This window comes from Aricia agestis, chromosome 3 (genome assembly GCF_905147365.1).
Source record: "Aricia agestis chromosome 3, ilAriAges1.1, whole genome shotgun sequence".
Lineage (NCBI taxonomy): Eukaryota > Metazoa > Arthropoda > Insecta > Lepidoptera > Lycaenidae > Aricia > Aricia agestis.
The window spans coordinates 10,867,713-10,886,546 of NC_056408.1; the positions used below are offsets into that span (position 1 = coordinate 10,867,713).

The 18,834-nt window shown below is 34.7% G+C and overlaps 1 protein-coding gene across 1 annotated transcript; it reads left to right on the forward strand.

The window, feature by feature from the left end:
* The first annotated feature begins 16,771 nt into the window (after positions 1-16,771).
* On the forward strand, positions 16,772-18,121 carry LOC121725555 (homeobox protein Hox-C5a-like). The gene is made up of 2 exons (XM_042112566.1): positions 16,772-17,529; positions 17,657-18,121. Exons 1-2 carry the CDS (start codon positions 16,836-16,838, stop codon positions 18,067-18,069), a joined length of 1,107 nt encoding a protein of 368 aa, XP_041968500.1. The 5' UTR covers positions 16,772-16,835; the 3' UTR covers positions 18,070-18,121.
* Positions 18,122-18,834: the final 713 nt, after the last annotated feature.

Genomic DNA, 18,834 nt, shown 5'->3' on the forward strand with positions numbered 1-18,834 from the left:
TATATTTCTACCAAGCACTAATTATCTAGTCCTCCAGTAGTCCCATTGAACGAATTAAATATTCTAATACCAAATTTAGAATAGGATAAAAAATGCTGTTTAAACGGCGAATATTGTCATACAAAATAATTTTCGTGATTAAAATATATTCTAATCTTTGTATACTATTTCATACCTACATGCACATCGTGTAGGCTCAGAGAGTGGATGTACGACATATCCTAAATTTGAGCAACAAATTACAAGGAAGTGAAGTACGTAATATGACGCTGCGAAGTTCACCCACTAGAAGAATGAGTCATCCGTCTCTGTTGAAACCTACAAGTTACAACTGTACCTAATTTAGTATATTAAGCGGGCTCCTAGACGATCAATTTTGTTGTGTAATATTATTTACCGTCTAAGATTAATATTGAACGCGCCTTTCAATCCTATTGTCAAATAAGTTGTTCAAAAATATTGTTTAATATTATTGTAGGTCCAGGGGCTCGCTAATGCTAGATGCTGCCCACAGTCTATGCAGAAATTCATATATATGGCGCAAGAACTTTTATGTTTCTACAAAAACTATCCTATATCATTTCGGGGGATTCAAACTATCCTTATAGGAATTTTGATAACAATCGTTCCAGATGCTAAAGCTCGAAAACGTGACAAACAGACCAAATATAGTTTCGTATTTTTAATAAGTATCAGCATTAGAAACTATAATAATTTAAGGCATACAAGGTTATAAAATTTTAAGAAGGTTCTTTGAACATTTGATATTAATTATGAGCGGGTAATTTCTGATAATGCTTATTTTATTAGAGGTGCCTTTATAGCTCTCTATCTTCCAATAGAGTCAGGGACCAAACACAACATTAGCAGCTATACAGAAGTACCAGCAGCAACAAACATTAGAAAGGCGGTGGCGGACTATAATAGCCGCGCAAGCATATCGAATCAAAGTGTCTTTTAATCTGTTTACAGCGGACACGAAGTGACGGGTGTCAGATTAAGGTAGGAAGCCATATTTAATGTCACACTGTTTTAAAGTATTAAGCTGCTGCATCTAAAACATTTTAAATCTTCCACAATGCCTGAGTTCTTGCGGTAATGGCAAACGTAGCAGTGGATAGTAAAAGGCCTGACGATTATGATGATGAACATCTAAAGTATTATTCGAATTTCGAAAGTGTCACTTGTGTTATAATAACCTAAGTCGATAACTGACTCGCAATAACAACTAACAATCGAACATAAAAATTCTTGTTTTACCTATGCAATTGTAAAAATGTACCTACTTTGTATTTTTTTTTAGTAGTAAATAAAATAAATACATAAAATTAATATTGAATGCATACAGAAGAATTGAAAGGGTATAAGTCCCCTCTATATACTTCCAATACATTAAATTAAAATACATTCGGTGATTATTATCTTAAAACAAGTGGTGTTTTAAGATAATAATCACCGAATGTATGATTGATAAGGCGTTGGACGGTAGCTCAAAAAAAACCAAATTACCGAAACGAATTGAAGGTAAAAAGTGGGCCGGCCTGCCACGTCATTAGGTTGGGGCCAATAGTCGTTACCTAAAAGTCATTAGCCGACTTTCCTGTAATTTGAGGTTACATGGTCATCCCTGATACATAAGTATGGGAATATAATCATGTTAAAAGCCCAATTTTGTGTTATTTGTATTTTTGATAGTTTTAAGTAGATTGCGAAATAATGTTGTGTACTTTTAAACTGATGCCACTTATTATAATATTAAGCTTATTCTATAATGATGAGTTTTTAATAAATGTAGAGAACTCTATATTATCAATTATCATTGACGCAATGTAAACATTTCAAGGCAAGCCTATAGGTTTTGTTCAAAATCACATTATTCATTGACGTTTGACGTGGGAGAGCCATGCTTCAGCACAAATGGGCTGGCTCGACCGGAGAAATACCACGTTCTCACAAAAAACCGGCGTGAAACAGCGCTTGCACTGTGTTGTGCGCTTGCACCGAGTGAGTGAGTTTACCGGAGGCCCAATCCCCTACCCTATTCCCTTCCCTGCCCTCCCCTATTCCCTTCTCTTCCCATCCCTACCCTCCCCTATTACCCTATTCCCTCTTAAAAGGCCGGCAACGCACCTGCAGCTCTTCTAATGCTGCGAATGTCCATGGGCGACGGAAGTTGCTTCCCATCAGGTGACCCGTTTGCTCATTTGCCTCCTTATTTCATAAAAAAAAATTCAAATGACCTACTTCATCGATTAGATTTCCTTGTTCAAGCTAACTTGGCAATAACATCTGGGTGCACGGTAGTGCCCCCGCCAAGGCGAGTCAAGCGAAGCGCAAGGGCACTACCTACATTTTCTCGAAACGTTTCGTCGTATTTTTGAACCCTCGTCGTAACTTTGGTTTGGATAATGGTAGATAGTTAAAATTTTTAAGATATAATGACATAAGTGTAGTAATTAATTGCGCAAAGTTTGAATATCGTACCTATTATACTTAATACTTTTGATTTAATAGGTGTCCAAAAACCCATAATTTTGTCACTGACTCACCGATCATATTATATTAATTTTCTGTTGTACTTAATAACTTTAATTTTAACCGTAGCAAAATGGCCAGGCCACTGATTTTGACTAATGTGTTGAGTTTTTAGATTCAAGATAGATATTAAGTATTTTGCAGCGACTTAAGTGTAAAATTAGGGTTTTTAGATTTAGGGCTGAGTATGTAAGGTAAGAAACTTGGCTCTACATAAGATCTCACAACTTTTTGACACCACGAAATATCTTCTCGTCTTGGCAACATTTTTACATGAAAATGTTTTTGGTGGGATTTACATTTCTGCGGCCAAAAAAGTGATATTTACGAATCTTACAAGCAACTCCAGTCTGTTGAGTTGCGGCACTAACGAGGCGACATAGTAGAGCTGTTAGCCAAATGCGGAGCGACCCGAAAATCCACTTAGTGGGCCAGTGGCCAAAGGGTTAGTTAGCACTTAGCTGAGAACTTATTTCAAATGGTTTTTGCAATTGAACATGACAGATTTTAGCAGATTTAAGTGTTACTTGTTATCTAATTCGCATAAGAGCGTAAGTAATTCACATAAGAATAAAGTCTTATTTGAATTGGAATTGAGTCTAATATAGACTCCAACTAACATTCCTTTAGTTAGAACTTAGAAGTTCCAATTAAATGACACCATTTTTTATATAAAATATGATATTGTGCAGGGATTTGGGATGTTTAATTTCACTTTCATTACTTACGATACTCGTAGCAAGACGTATAGATAGCAAGTCAGAAATACTGTCATCTATAAATGACGATGTTATAGTTGGCCGTCATCTTGCCACTGCTTGCCACCTTAGATTTTGTTTGTAAATACTATCAATGCCAACAATAGAACATTCTTATGGCCTCTTGCAGTGCCAATATTTGTGAGCTTACCGTACAACTTCGAAGGAAACACACGCCAAACAATCTAATATCAGAAATTCGTAATGGCCGATGGCATCAAAATGTTAATCGTCTAACTACGTCTGATCTCAAAGTACATTATGCTCGCTCGCTTCAGTTTTACAGCCAGGAACAATCCGCGCCTGGGGAACGAGCGAGCGAACTTTTAATTGGCGTGCCATTAGGACGGGAAGCACTAAGCGATTTGTGGTGTACCGGCCTGCTCTCTCGAGCTTTTAATTTCTCTCACCTCTGCAGGGGCATTACGTATTCCAAACCCTTGGATCCTATTAGATCATCCGTGTTATGTGAATAATCATTTCGCGTGATATATTATAGTGTGTAAAAAGAAGTACTGCGCTAAAAATGCTGTAGGATTCGCAAAAAGTAGTTAATTGAAAAGTTTGTTAAGCTGCAAAATTTGTGCAGAAGTTATTATCTTCTATCTTCTTCTTTCTTCTATATATATAAAATTCAAAGGTGACTGACTGATTGACATAGTGATCTATCAACGCATAGCCGAAACCACTGGACGGATCGGGCTGAAATTTGGCATGCAGGTAGATGTTATGACGTAGGCATCCGCTAAGAAGGGATTTTGATAAATTCCACCTCCAAGGGGCTAAAATAGGGGATGAAAGTTTGTATATAATAATACTTCTTAACGGGAGCGAAGCCGCGGGCAAAAGCTCGTATTATAATAAAACTCAAAAGTGACTGACTGACTGATTAACATAGTGATCTATCAACGCACAGCCCAAACCACTGGACGGATCGGGCTGAAATTTGGCATGCAGGTAGATGTTATGACGTAGGCATCCGCTAAGAAAGGATTTTGAATAATTCCACCTCCAAGGGGTTAAAATAGGGGATGAAAGTTTGTATGTAATAATACTTCTTAACACGAGCGAAGCCGCGGGCAAAAGCTCGTTATATTATACTGTCAATTATACAGATCTGCTTATTACTAATACATAGTATGCTACAAAAATAATTTTAGTCAAGTACTAATGATTCTAAACATATGAAAAGCATGTGTGTAAAAATCTTTTGTTAGTCTATCAAATTAGTCTTCTATGAAATGAAAAGAACCAACGTTTTTGTTTCACGATACCTATAGTTTTTATCGTACATCACATAATATATTACGTGATGTACGATAAAAACTACGATCTGAAGGAAGAAAAAACTCTACCGTGATAGTGTCGATTTCAACGTTACCAAGCTATTACCTGTAATTACCTATAAGTTTTTCTACCTCTCGAGCGCCGCTTTAATGGCGCCTCGTTACCACAAATCTGAGGCATTACCACGTTTTTAAAAACTTCGACATTTAAACAAACTTTACGTAATCCTTATTAAAATTCTTGTCTCGTTCTTACGTTTGAACGTTGTAAAGATATTTTAGGACAGTTTGAGTTTTGAGATAAGGTGAAGACAATAACGTTTAAATTTAAAGATTTTTATTTTCTTCTAGCTGTATAATTAGGTCATAATATGGTGGGCTCAGTGCTCGCGTCCAGGCGAATTAAAAAGATTAGACAAAACCTATTTTGGTGAAATTTATGATCTAGATTCTATAATAACATACTACCAACTTTTTATCCTGGAAACTGGACTTGTTATAAATACATACCAAATGAGATTAAAATAATTTATTTTACATTAAACTAAAACTACAGTATAATAATTCATTTTACCATCTTTTATTACTTCATAACAATTTCAAAACCTTTCCGCCAAATAATAGGTAAGTTCCAAGATTTTCTAAATAATTCGTAAAACCTGATTTCGAAACAAACCTTTATCACTTCACTTTTGCAAGTGGCGCTGTATTGCAGATTTTCACTTGCAACCCCAAGGAACAAGGGGATGAAAGTAGTTTATCTCTCTTTCTACAGATGGCGCTGATCGGGATATTCCAGGAAGATAATGATTCAAGCGACAGAACATAGATGGCGTTAGCAGTTTATATCCAGGATTGAAGGGCTGTTAATACTTGACATCCCTATAGAGAGTGATGCTGTGACTAAAAACTATGTAATGAAAAAATACATCGCGGGCTTCAAGCCAGAAGGGCGTATAAAAAAGTTTTTTTTAACACGAAAATAGAATAAGATCATTTCACGTAATTACCTACTTTCATAGACACATGCAAATTTTTAGTTGTAGAGAGATGAATTGAACAAAAAATTATTTAGTTTTTGTTGCTTCCTGAAAAGTAGGAGCATCGCTTATAATATCGCTTTCTGGTTTGTAGCCCACGACATACTTGATATTATGTGTTTGCAAATAGATAATGTCCGTTTTGTTTCATGCCATACAATTAAAAAGAAAACGAACGAAGAAATGGTTATAATACAGTTGTACATGTACAAGTACCTAATACAAAAATATACTGTCCATTTAAAACATTGTATACTCATGTATGATTTCTCTATGATGCTCATAAACTCATAATGAAGCACTAAGATAATATACTGACTCAATGGAATTTCAGGCATTTTAGCTTACGAAATATACCAAGCTCTTAGTGTGAATCATTAATAAGGTTTCTTTCAGTAAGAAATAAAAAAAATACTGGAATTAAAAGAACCGGGTAAGTACTTAATAATTATATTATTATTCACTTGCCCTAATGGTTACACGCAACGCCACAGTTATGGTTACTTTTTGTACTGTTTTTAAATATTTTTTTCTAAAATTAATTATTTATATAGATGTTGAGTAAGCATAAAGCAACGATATAAAATTGTATTCCATTTTCAAAAATTCAACATGTTCGGATATTGTTCGAAAACGAGCTCGTGAACACCGGCTGTTCGAGATTAGACACGCTAGCCGGAACAATTTTTTAATATCCCCAAACAAGGAACAAGACGTGTATACGTTAGAAATGTAGGGATAAGTACCTACGTGAACATTTAAGAGAGGTGTGTTAATAAAAGTCGGGGACTTCTTGGTGTTCCCTTGACTTTCGCTGTTGTAGTATCACCGAGTTTCAGTGGGTAGGGTTGCGACCATCTTAAGGAGTGAGCACACTGAGACGGGCCGTGCTGGGGCTCAGCGTGCAGGGGCGCATCGCAAAAATCCGCCTCCATACGATTTGTATGGAAGCGGATGCGCGTATCGCACACTGTGCCGGGGCGCATCGGCGCGGATTTTTGCTCGGCGGATTTCCGTCAATGCGACACGGCCCGACAAGTGAGCGTTAAAATCCATAAATGCGATGCGACCCGACCATAATATCCTATATTAATGAGGAATGCTTACATAAAATTCACGACGACTACTAAGTCACGTTACGATCAATTTTATAAGGACTTAATAAAGTCGCTACATAGCGTAGTACGTAAAAGAGATTTGTAGATCATTAGTAGAGTAGATCAAAGATGTACAACATGAAAACACAGCATTACTTACATTTTTTGGGAAGCTAGGCTAGCCTAGCTGAAATTAGTGTATAATTTCTAGCCAAGAATATAATACTATTTGAGATATTATAAGATCCAATAGAATCAAAACGCTGAGCGAAGTCAGAAAAATGAATCGATTCTATTGGTTCTCAAAAACCTTTTACGTGGGAGAGCCATGCTTCGGCACGAATGGGCCGGTTCGACCGGATAAATACCACGGAGGCCCAATCCCTCCCCTATTCCCATCCCTTCCCATCCCTACCCTCCCCTATTATAAAGCCCTATTCCCTCTTAAAAGGCCGGCAACGCACCTGCAGCTCTTCTGATGCTGCGAGTGTCCATGGGCGACGGAAGTTGCTTTCCGTCAGGTGACCCGTTCGCTCGTTTGTCCCCTTATTTCATAAAAAAAACCATTCCTCGTAACGGAGCTCCGGTGGAAAAGCAGTCTATGGTCGTATCCACATAAGCGATCATATAAAAGACATTAACAGTGAGCGAGTTTGACAGGAACAACTCGTGTCTCGGGTGGAATTACCATACACTTGACGCTTGCACTTGTCAACCCTGCCAATAACAACATATTACCCCAATATTACATTCCACCAAGGTTTTTGCTGCGTCTTTGCTTCAATTTTGTGGGTTGATCTGTCAGTCAATCAGCTCTGCCTTTCATACATAAAATAATAAATAGTCACTAATAGTCATGTCCAATAACTGCTCAAATAATAAAGAAAAAAACTTTCAGAATGTCCTACGTATTGTCCTACCACCGATTCAGGAACTAATCCAGCGAAATGAAAGAGTGTAAGAAACTCGCACGGGGCCACTTTTACTCGCACGGGACCACTTTTTAGCAGAACCGAGCACTGTAAAATTGGTATTTTGAAACATTAGAAGTTGCAAAGAAAAACCCTAAAACAAAATAATATGATATTTGAGTTTTAAGCATCCAATTGAGGTTATAATAGAATAAATAAATAACGCGAATATAATTTCAATATTTATAAATAGATAGAGATGCTGACAATCTCATGAATTATGATAGGAACATCTTTCATGGTCAGCAATTTCACAAACATCTTCATTCGTTGACTTCTATATTTACAAATTAATATAGACATCGTCAAAAGGGATGCTAATATTAAAACAATTCATTAGTCAAAACGTAACAGTGTAAAGTTTAATTTTTACGAACAAAAGCCTCACGAACGGGGAGTGGTTGCACAAACACGGATTTCCAATTAAGTTAGGGCCTGATTGGCAGGTCGTTAGTCAATGTTGTGCGCTGAATGTGGGCGAGCGTCTCCGCGCTCCTCGTTACTCCGCCATTGACAGACGTACGACAGCCTAGGTAGCCTAATGATTTTATATATTTAAGCTCCTGTAGAACCTTTGTCAACACAATTTTAGCGCCGTCTATATGACTCCTATACCGTATGTTATAGGAGTCACATAGACGCAGCTAAATAATTAAATACAGTTTATTCACGAGCGCTCCTTGTTACTCCGCTCCTAAAAAGCCTTTGTTAAACACAATTTTAGCGGCGTCTATATGACTCCTATACCGTATGTTATAGGAGTCACATAGACGCAGCTAAATAATTAAATACAGTTTACTCACGAACGCTCCTTGTTACCCCGCTATTGCCAGACGACAGCCTAGGTAACCTAAAACTATTATAAAATACTAGCTGTGTCTCGCGATGTTACCCGCAGTTTAAGTGATATACAAAAAAAATACTATGAATAGTGCCAATAATTAATAAGGTCAAAAAAAGACGATACATAATGGTTTATGGTAGTGATAATGATAATGAATGTAATTTGCATAGTAGCATATACTTTCCGTTCTTAAAACAACATCGAAACTTCCATACTTGTATCTATAAAGAGTCAGAAGTTCTCTCAGCACCTATCGAACCATGGTATACCAGGTATACCTCGGTGCAAAATCTTACTTGTTGGTAGCATATGCTTTGAATACTTCTCACGAACCCGAAGTTACCACAATATGTTTCCATACAAATTTTGAGGAGTTCCCTCAATTACTCATGGATCCATTCATCATATCACCACTTTATTGAATAATATGGTACCACATTGGCATGATACCCTATACACGAAAAGAGAAATTTTGAAAATCGGTTCACAAACGGCGGAGTAATCGTTGAACGTAAAAAGACAAACATAACACCTCCTCTACTTGGAAAGTCTGTTAAAATTGTAGTCTATGCATTATTCTGTTATATAAACTATATTATTGTACAGTTTCATTAAAATCCGTTCAGTAGCTTTTGCGTGAAAGAGTAACAAACATCCATACATACAAACTTTTGCATTTATAATATTAATAGTAGGTTAGTAGGATTCATACCCCTGAAGGTATTGATTATTAAATTTTTAGCTGTAGGTGACTACCATAGTTCTACTCGCGAGAAAACAATTTATCTTAGAACAACATAAAATTTTTCTGAATCATTGAAACAAGATGCTACTGCTTGCTATATCTATCTATATATCTATATTCTATATATATCTTCTATATATATAAAACTGACTGATTGACATAGTGATCTATCAACGCACAGCCCAAACCACTGGACGGATCGGGCTGAAATTTGGCACGAAGGTAGATGTTATGACGTAGGCATCCGCTAAGAAAGGATTTTTATCAATTCTACCCCCAAGGGAATAAAATAGGGGATGAAAGTTTGTATATAATAATCCTTCATAACGCGAGCGAAGCCGCGGGCAAAAGCTCGTGTATTATAATTTCTCTCCATTTTTATTAGTTACAAAGACAGCAATTTTAAGACTCTAAAATTATAACAAATTGTATCAAGAATAAGAAGAGACATAATTAAAACGTTTCCTATAAAGACAAAGGCAGAAAATGATTGATGACCCAATGATTCACCGTAGAAATGAAGATATAGTTATAACTACAGAAAAAACATTAAGTATATTTCTTTGTCTAGTGTGATATCATTTTCATAAGCTTCGCCCTCCTTTTATCATAACAGGATTCGTAGTCAAGACGTCTTCTGTAATTGCACTGTTTGCAAGTGTTTGCAAATGCAAATTAAAAATGTATGGGATTTGTTTTAAGGCTTCAGTCATCACTATTGAGTCCCATAAAGAAAAACGTGATAGGGTAAAAACTATGATATTTTAATGAAAACGAAACTTGAAAATGAAACGTAAAATAAATTTCCTGCAAAACAGAAAGTTCTATTTTACTTTGATTTGGATTAAGATATCTGATTTGCTAAAGAAATTCATATGTTGTTTAGTAGGTCAGAGGTGTCGCGTGTTTGATAATACGAAATGTTCACTTCTTTAGTTTAAAAAACAGTTTCATACAGTACGTCTTTTGTTCAATCTCATCCAATTTGGATTCTTCATAATAATTTTAACTTCCGAAATAGAATAGTAATGTTAAGAAAATTATTTATAAGTTTAACAGGAGACGTACATAATAGAATGAACGAACCTGTTACTAATAATATAGAACTTAGGTGAATATTTTACGATCATAAATAACATTAATCCTAGATCTGGCATAGAAATGCAATAAACAGTTGGCGAATCTGTTTTAATAATTTTATTCTCCACATTTTCCGTTCTCGTAAATCAGTCTACAAGTGTTTTTCTTGGACCGCCTCAACCCGCCGTGTTTTGTTTAGAATCACGCACCCTGTGTCTGTCACTTCTGTGATTTTGATTTAGTTCGCTTGAATTATTTCGAAATTTGAAACTTGCAGTATTTAAATATAGAAACTTGTTTTCTTTAAATTTATTGTATTATTTTTTAGGCGGCCGCATCATATAGATTACGTACGAAAAGTCTGGTTATTTCTAACCCGGTCAACAGATCGCAACTAACACTAACTTTGACTTAGCCCGACCAAATAGAGTTGGCCTATGGTAATGGTATGGTATAGGTAATTACTCTAATGGTACATCCGCCTTATTCTAAGACGTTTTATGAACTAAAAATGCGTTCTCGTAGTTTGATCCCCATATCTTAAATCATAGTCAAAGTATTTACAGTGGCTATACTTATTATTACAGTACTTCGACGTAAAACTCGGTTAGAGGAATTATTATGATGATAAACCCAAATTCTTTATTTTTGTACGATAATTATTGTTATTTTAATGGATCGCACGCGGCATTCTGAGCATTCCCTATTGTAAGGAGTCCAGAATCGAAGCACTGATTAATGATTGTGCATTGAGGGGCAACTAAAGACGAACGCACACTACTCGTACCAGGTTAGTATTGAAGGATTTTTTATAAACTTACTTCTTTTTCTACTCTCAATTACTTATTAAAATATGGAAAGTAAAAAAAGAAAGTATAGAAATGAAAATCTAAAAAAAAAGAAAATATGGAAATTTCAATAATAACATCGTTATGTTATTATTGAAATAGTACGAAAATTCTATTATTTCACATTTTATGGACTTAACTAGTTTGTCATTTTTAATCATTATTTTTAAGCCAGTCGGGCGTGGCTATTTTCGTATTGTTTCGATTAATTTTCATTTGAATGCTAAAACGCTCAAACATAAATTTCACATTCTATAGTTTGTGCGTTTTAAGATGATATGGGTGACACATTATAATTGACAATAGTAGGAAAGTTACCTAAGAAAATTAATCGATAATTTAAAAATATCGAATCACTTCGTAAAGGAATTGCAATCGAAATTATTGATTTCGTACTGACTTTTCAGAGTGGCGCCGGCGATTTAAAATGGCCGCCCTTTTTATCGATTTTATTTCGATTCAACAGTGTCAATCTCTATTGGCTTATGTTCCATTTCATGCATCTGACATTTTTCAAATATTTTCGTAACAATAATTTTCACAGTTAAAATTTATAATTTTATATTAATAAGTTAGCATTGAGCTACTTTTCATTTTTATTCATTTACAATTATTATAGGAAACATTTGTTTTTGTAGATGGAATATAATTTATTACATTTTGATTTTTTTTGTTTTCTTGTAAAAAAAACCTGTAGCAAGGAATATGAGAAGTGTCACCCATATCATCTTAAAGCGCACAAACTATAGCAGCTCAATAAAGTTCAATGTTATGGCCTAATTATAGTTTAGTTAACTTTAAATTTTCTATTTAGTATATTATGAAAAAAAACCGGCTAGTACGAGTCGGGCCACGCGCAATATAGGGTTCCGCAATACCAATAGTTTTTGATAATTTTTGTATTGTCAATGAATGTACATTTATAACGTATTTTACACTACTAACAACATCATCTCAGTTACGTTCAAAGGAATTTGAACGAAAAGTTCCTTTATACTTCGCCGAATACATTTTTTTAGTTGATCGACTTAGCCGTGATAGTTTTCCTTTAATGACCTACCTTTAGCACGTAACTGGCTACCATAATTATTTGTAAATTTAAAAATTCTAAAATAATGTTTTTGCTCACAAAATATTTCTAGTATGCGTCTCTCCTATGGTCGTATCGCGGAATAATGCCATAGCTAAAGATTATCGCAGTTCACCGGTGTTTGTTAAATCAAGGTTTATGGGGGCTTACCGTGGGCTGCAGACACGTAGGTACCCTCCATCGAGATACATTCAATTAATGTTAATAGCTGGACAAAAGGAAGTAGAAGTAGTCGGAGCTAGATAGCTTAGATTTAAAACTACAAGAAAATTTAATTACGTAATTCAAAACGGTGTTTCTATGAACAAGTTCCAAGGAATTGCTAGAAATGTAATAGGGAGAGCGCTCGATAATATTATTTGTTCCTTTGCTCAGCACAGTAGATACTTCGAGATATTATTGAAGCTCGCGCGCAGGCCGCAGAGTCAACATATAGTATACAGTGTAAACGTTACTTAAAATAACGTCTTGTTTTACTGTGTATTTCAGTGTTTTATGACCTAAAAATTATTATATGCAACAATTTGAGCTGCACTAAGTTGATAGAAAACCATAAAATAGCGAAACCAGAAGCAGGTACACACCAAAATATTGACTTTACCGCGACAGATGTCCGCTTTTTTCGTGGGATCATAAATTGAGAAAAAGATCCAAAGTAAATATCGAATGAAAGGTTCGCGGCAGAACCAAATACAATATTCTGAATAAGCCATCGATTGATTTCGCAAGATTAATGGTGGTACATTGTCAGTGGCAACGTCCCTATGACGACGTACGCGTTTACCCCCAAATATATTTGCACCAAGCTTAGCCTTTTAAACCTTTTTATTACACACTTAAAATTAGAAGCATTAGGTTGAAAATCGTTTTGAAATTTTTAAAATCAGATCGGTGTGAAATTGAAAATTAAAAAGTACTTTCGTGACCACATATTTATTTATTGGTTCAATATTTGTTTGATTCGTTAAACTTATTGAGCGTAATATCAATTACTTTTGTTATTTTATCGCTTATAAAAATCTTTAGTTATAGGAGCTTGCTAAATGAAAACAAATTTATCTCAATATTAGTTATGTTTTTTACTTTGTTCATTGTCTTATACTTTTTCATAAGTATTGTATGTCATATCATAGCACAATCTTTGATAAGTTTTATCATAAGAATGGTTTAAAAAATACAAATATGTACCTACCTATAAATACTTTTCCCCTACCTAGTTTAAAGGTTTCACATTTTAACGCTAGTCATGATGCGTATGCAGTACTGAGCGTCCAATAAAATCAGTACAGGCGACATATGCGCTCCCTGTCCCACCCGGAGCTCAGCCATCTGTTGGACAAGCCCACACCCACAATAAGCTTTGTGTGAACGCGGCCTTAGCTATATATAAATCAAAGGTATTTTTATATTCAATTTGTCGTTCAGTTGTATTTGATTTAGAATTCGTTCTATTTAAACTAGGGTTTATTTGCAGATGTTTGAAATTATTTGAAGATCAGGAAGAGGTGTGACATTTATAGCTTCGATTATACTATTTGTTGTTCTCTCTGAATTCGGCAAAACAGATTACACACGTTAGACCTATTAAAAATATCAAAATAATATTATGATTTCTTAGTAGTACTTCTATAGAATATTGAATAAAATAAACATTACCATGCATAAGTAGATTTAATTTGATCTTGTAATGAACCTCTTTCAAACGACGCAACATCACAATATCATCTTCAAGGTGAACCGCGTTGCCCTAAAAGGTAACGAGATCACAATAGCTAATTGTTCTTGACTTTGTATAGGTGATGACGTATTGCCGGACCCAGCGTGAGCTCCGCCTGGACGTGTTCTGGTCACATTTTCTTGCAATTCTCGAGTGAACCTTTGCTCGATATTTGTGTTATCATTGTGTAGGTAAAGGACTGTACTATCCGTTGTTTGCTTGCGGACTTTTTCTTTTTAAGATATTCTTTTGGATAGTTAATCTTTTCGCTTCTCACGCTTCCTCAAACTAAACTTTCAGTAATCATTTTCAATTAATTATGATGTAAATGAACAAACAGAAATTTTGAACTAGACGAATCTGAAAAAAATTAATGTGACTTTGTCATTATTCCGTGGCAGAAACATTGTTACATTATAGTTACCCATACTTGGCTTGGTTTATACATATTCAGATAAAAAGAATTAAAACTAATGGATTAAAATGGAACTTAAAAAAAGTAGTTGATAACACTGGTTGATAACTTTATCATTTCAAATAATACTTCACAATTTTTAAGTAAAACGACAATTGTAAATTTATGCATACTTCACGAGATGGTGAGACATGTTTTATTGTAATCTAGTGTTAATCTGTTAATTAATAACTCAGAAACTGCAGCCGAGAGTCGGGAGCGACGCACGCGCACACATACCGCGCTTTTGTGCAGCCCCCAATTGAACTGTTACGCTGATGAGTTATGTGCTTACGACACAATATGACGACTGTACAGTGTACAGGGTGTGCTTTTAACTTTTGGTAACAGAAATTATTAAGAGTGAAAATAAAATAACATTAAATTATGATACGTAGAACACACTGCTAAGCTAAGTTTTACTTAATATTTTATGATATCTATATATTAATACGCGAGCGAAAAACTTTGGATCCCTTTTGACGAAAAATGCGGAAACGTAGGTGATTGAAATTTTGCACAGTTATAGTTTATATGGTGAAGGAGTGCATCGAGCTTATATTATTTTGAAATTTGAGGTCATATTTCGACCATTGGGCGATCTCTAGTCATAAATAAATCTATGAATGAAAAATAAAGCTACGAATAATTTAAAAGTTACATAAATTTTCTGGACTTGTCACTTTCACCTTTTTAGGGTTCCGTACCCAAAGGGTAAGAACGGGACCCTATTACTAAGACTTCGTTGTCTGTCTGTCTGTCCGTCTGTCTGTCTCCAGGCTGTATCTCAAGAACCGCTATAGCTAGACTTCTGAAGTTTTTACAGATTGTGTATATCTGTTGCCGCTATAACAACACAAAAACAAAATAAAATTAATAATTTAATCCTATATAACAAACGTCATTTTTGGCCTTTTTTACTTGATATCAATAATGGCAACAGATAGGCACTTGATATTTTTTTTAAAAAGCCTTAATTATATGTCTCCGTTGATAAATAATAATAATATTAAAATAAAATAATCGGCCAAGTGCGAGTCGGACTCGCGCACGAAGGGTTCCGTACCATTATAGAGCAAAATTAGGCCAAAATTTGTATTTTTTGTATGGGAGCCCCTCTTAATTTTTTATTTAATATTAAAATTATAATTAAATATTAAAGTATATAATATAAAACTAAGGATTGTGTGAAAAATTCAAGTACCTACCTATTGCTATTATTGATATAGAGCAAAAAAGGCTGATAAATTCACGTTTGTTGTATCGGAGCCCCCCTTAAATATAATATTTATTTTGTTTTTAGTATATGTTATTATAGCGGCAACAGATATACACAATCTGCGAAAATTTCAACTTTCTAGCTATGACCTTCCTGTTCAGTACAGTTCCTGGAGGCATACAGACGGACAGACGGACAGAAAACGAAGTCTTAGTAATAGGGTCCCGTTTTTATCCTTTGGGTACGGAACCGTAATAAAAATGAACGAGGGGCTCCCATGTAAAAAATACAATTTTGGTCTATTTTTGCTCTATAACGGTACGGAACCCTTTGTGCGCGAGTCCGACTCGCACTTGGCCGATTATTTCCAAAAGTAACTAAAAAGCCAAGTAAGTGTCGTCTGCATTTGGGAAACAAATAGTTTTTTATTCCCAAAAATATAAAATATTTTATAGCTAGTGAAAGTTAATTCGATAATTCGATATAAAATAATTGATCACCAATAATTTTGGTGGATAAGAGTGAGTAATATACTAAAGTCGAGTCAAGAGTTTATTTTCCCAATCTCAGGATGAGTTAAATACATATGTGTTTGTTGAACTGAGGAAATTGTAAAATTACCTAACTAAAAGATTCATCGTCTTAAAGTTCAAGAATTAAAAATGAACCAACCTGTGAAAGGTAAAAGCTAATCTAACACACTGACACATATACGTGGCTTTACACTAAACCAATAATAGAATAAAATCAATCTATACCACCCTCTTCCACACATACTAATAAAATTCAATCAATGAATTGCACGTATCCGTGCGCACGCACACATGCTCATATTGCATTGTAAACATTCGAACAATATTTGCAATACCCTCCAACAAAAGTTTATATTTTCCATCTCGCTCTAGCACACTGCGTTAAATACAAAATTTTGACAGCGAGTGAGACAAAAGTCGCTAAGCGACAAAGGGACAATGTCTACTCTATTGTTAGTTCCCCAAATTTTTTAGGTCATATAAAAGTATTACAATCGAAGGGTCGCATCGGTCTTACTTACATTCGCTTTGCAGTACATCTAAGGGACGGGTGATCGACGCCAACGCAGGCCAGTGACTTGTGAATAATGTTTCAGTGCTTCGTTTTATAACGTTAAAATGACCTCAAGTACTATTAGTGATATGACAAGCTATGGTGAACTTTGTGAATCGAGTGTGAAACATTCAGAATACATGTATCAATATGGACCACCGCATCTCTACAATAACTACCAGCAACATTTCGCAAACTATAATAACGAGTTGGCCAATGTAAGCAGCAAAAGAAGTAACAGTGATAGTGCTTACAACAGGCACATCAAATCGGAGTACGGTAATTATACACATTATCCTAATAATTATAATCACGGCTATCCAAATCTGGGTAATGATGTCCGGCAAGCTGCTGAAAACCCATACAATCACGAAAACTACATGTACAATCATGGCGTGCAATCATCAGATAGATCTTTGAATCAAGTAAAAGCTAACCAACCTTACAATTACAAATCTAAGATAGAATTAGCCGAAGAAGTAATGCATGATATGGCATACACCTCAAACGATAGTAGCCACTCAGACGATCAGCAAGAAGTCAAAATGGGCTACAACAAAGATATAAGCAGCCATACAAAAATGGACAAAGTCATTGGAGGTGGGGCTTCTGGAATGGAAGCCGCTAAGTCATCAGATACATCGAAAGCTTGTCAAGATATGACAAGGGTCGGCGCAGGCGGCAACAATGAGGATTACGCAGATACAAAAATGGCTGCAAAACTAAATGTACAAAACTGCAGTTTCCCGTGGATGAAAGGTACTTACATTGATTGTTCTTTTTTAATTATAGTTCATACTAATTGATTTGATTATAAAACTTACTTGCTTTAATTACCTCGGTTTTATTGTTTCATTTTAAGTCAATAACATATTTTCTATTTTAGCCGAAGAAACAAAAACAGGATCAAAGAGGACACGACAAACTTATACCCGATATCAAACCTTGGAACTAGAAAAGGAGTTTCATTTTAACAAATACCTTACAAGAAAACGAAGAATAGAAGTATCCAACGCGCTCAGTCTTACTGAAAGACAAATCAAAATATGGTTCCAAAACCGACGGATGAAAGCGAAGAAAGATGGTAAACTGAATTTAACTCCTGATCCCTATGTAACAGAAGATTATAAGAATACAAAATTAGGTAACTTTGGAGGTTATGTGGATACAAGACAAACTGTTCCAGCTTATACAAACTACGGAAGTTACCACATGAATACTGAACCGTTAGCTAATATGGCCCATCTGGCGGAATCTCATATACCTGGAAACGGAATTTCCCAACCAGCAATGATCTAATGTAAATTTTCAAATATTACTAATAACAATTTTTCGAAACATACATATTTATAAAAATGCATTCGTATTTAAAACAATACACATAATAATTATGTGCCTGCATCACACTAATATTTCGGTGCGCAAGCGCTCTTGTCTTGTCTCTTTTATTTAATTTTTCAAAATATTCAAATGTTAAATTAAACATTTTTTTTATAACATTTAAGTATGTAAACAGAAAATTATCTGATAACATCAAATAACAAATTTGGCACTTTAAATCGTAGGTGGCTTTTACACGTGAATTAATTTTAAAGATTTTGTAAATAAGAAATATTATATTATTAGCTTGTATAAAGTAATTATTATAAACAACATGGTTCCTAAACGTAGACGTAAGAATAATAATTATTTAAATATCATCATATTTTAGGTATTTTACTGTAAGTACTTAAGCCTGATCAAACATCTTTAACTTTTTGCACTTAACAAGATTATTATCAATACTGTCTCCACATATTAATGATGATCTAGTTCTTCTCTTTTAATTCACGTTGGTTTTCAATTCCCTATTTATCTATTAATATTCCAACTATTTGTATTTTGATCGGGTTATGTACAACTTACAAGGTGTATTACTAGTCATTATTAAAATCTATTGTATTATACATACGTAATTTTAGTATTATGTATAATAATATTTAACTATTATACTTTTTCATTGTGTAGTACTAAATTAAATAAAATATTTGATATTGATTATTATTGACCACATTTTCGTATTTC

What these genes read in the sequence shown, in the direction of transcription:
- LOC121725555 (XM_042112566.1), top strand. Translation starts at nt 16,836, where the DNA reads ATGACCTCAAGTACTATTAGTGATATGACAAGCTATGGTGAACTTTGT. An exon ending in CAGTTTCCCGTGGATGAAAG is followed by an intron (nt 17,530 to 17,656) that starts GTACTTACATTG and finishes TTTCTATTTTAG; the next exon opens with CCGAAGAAACAAAAACAGGA.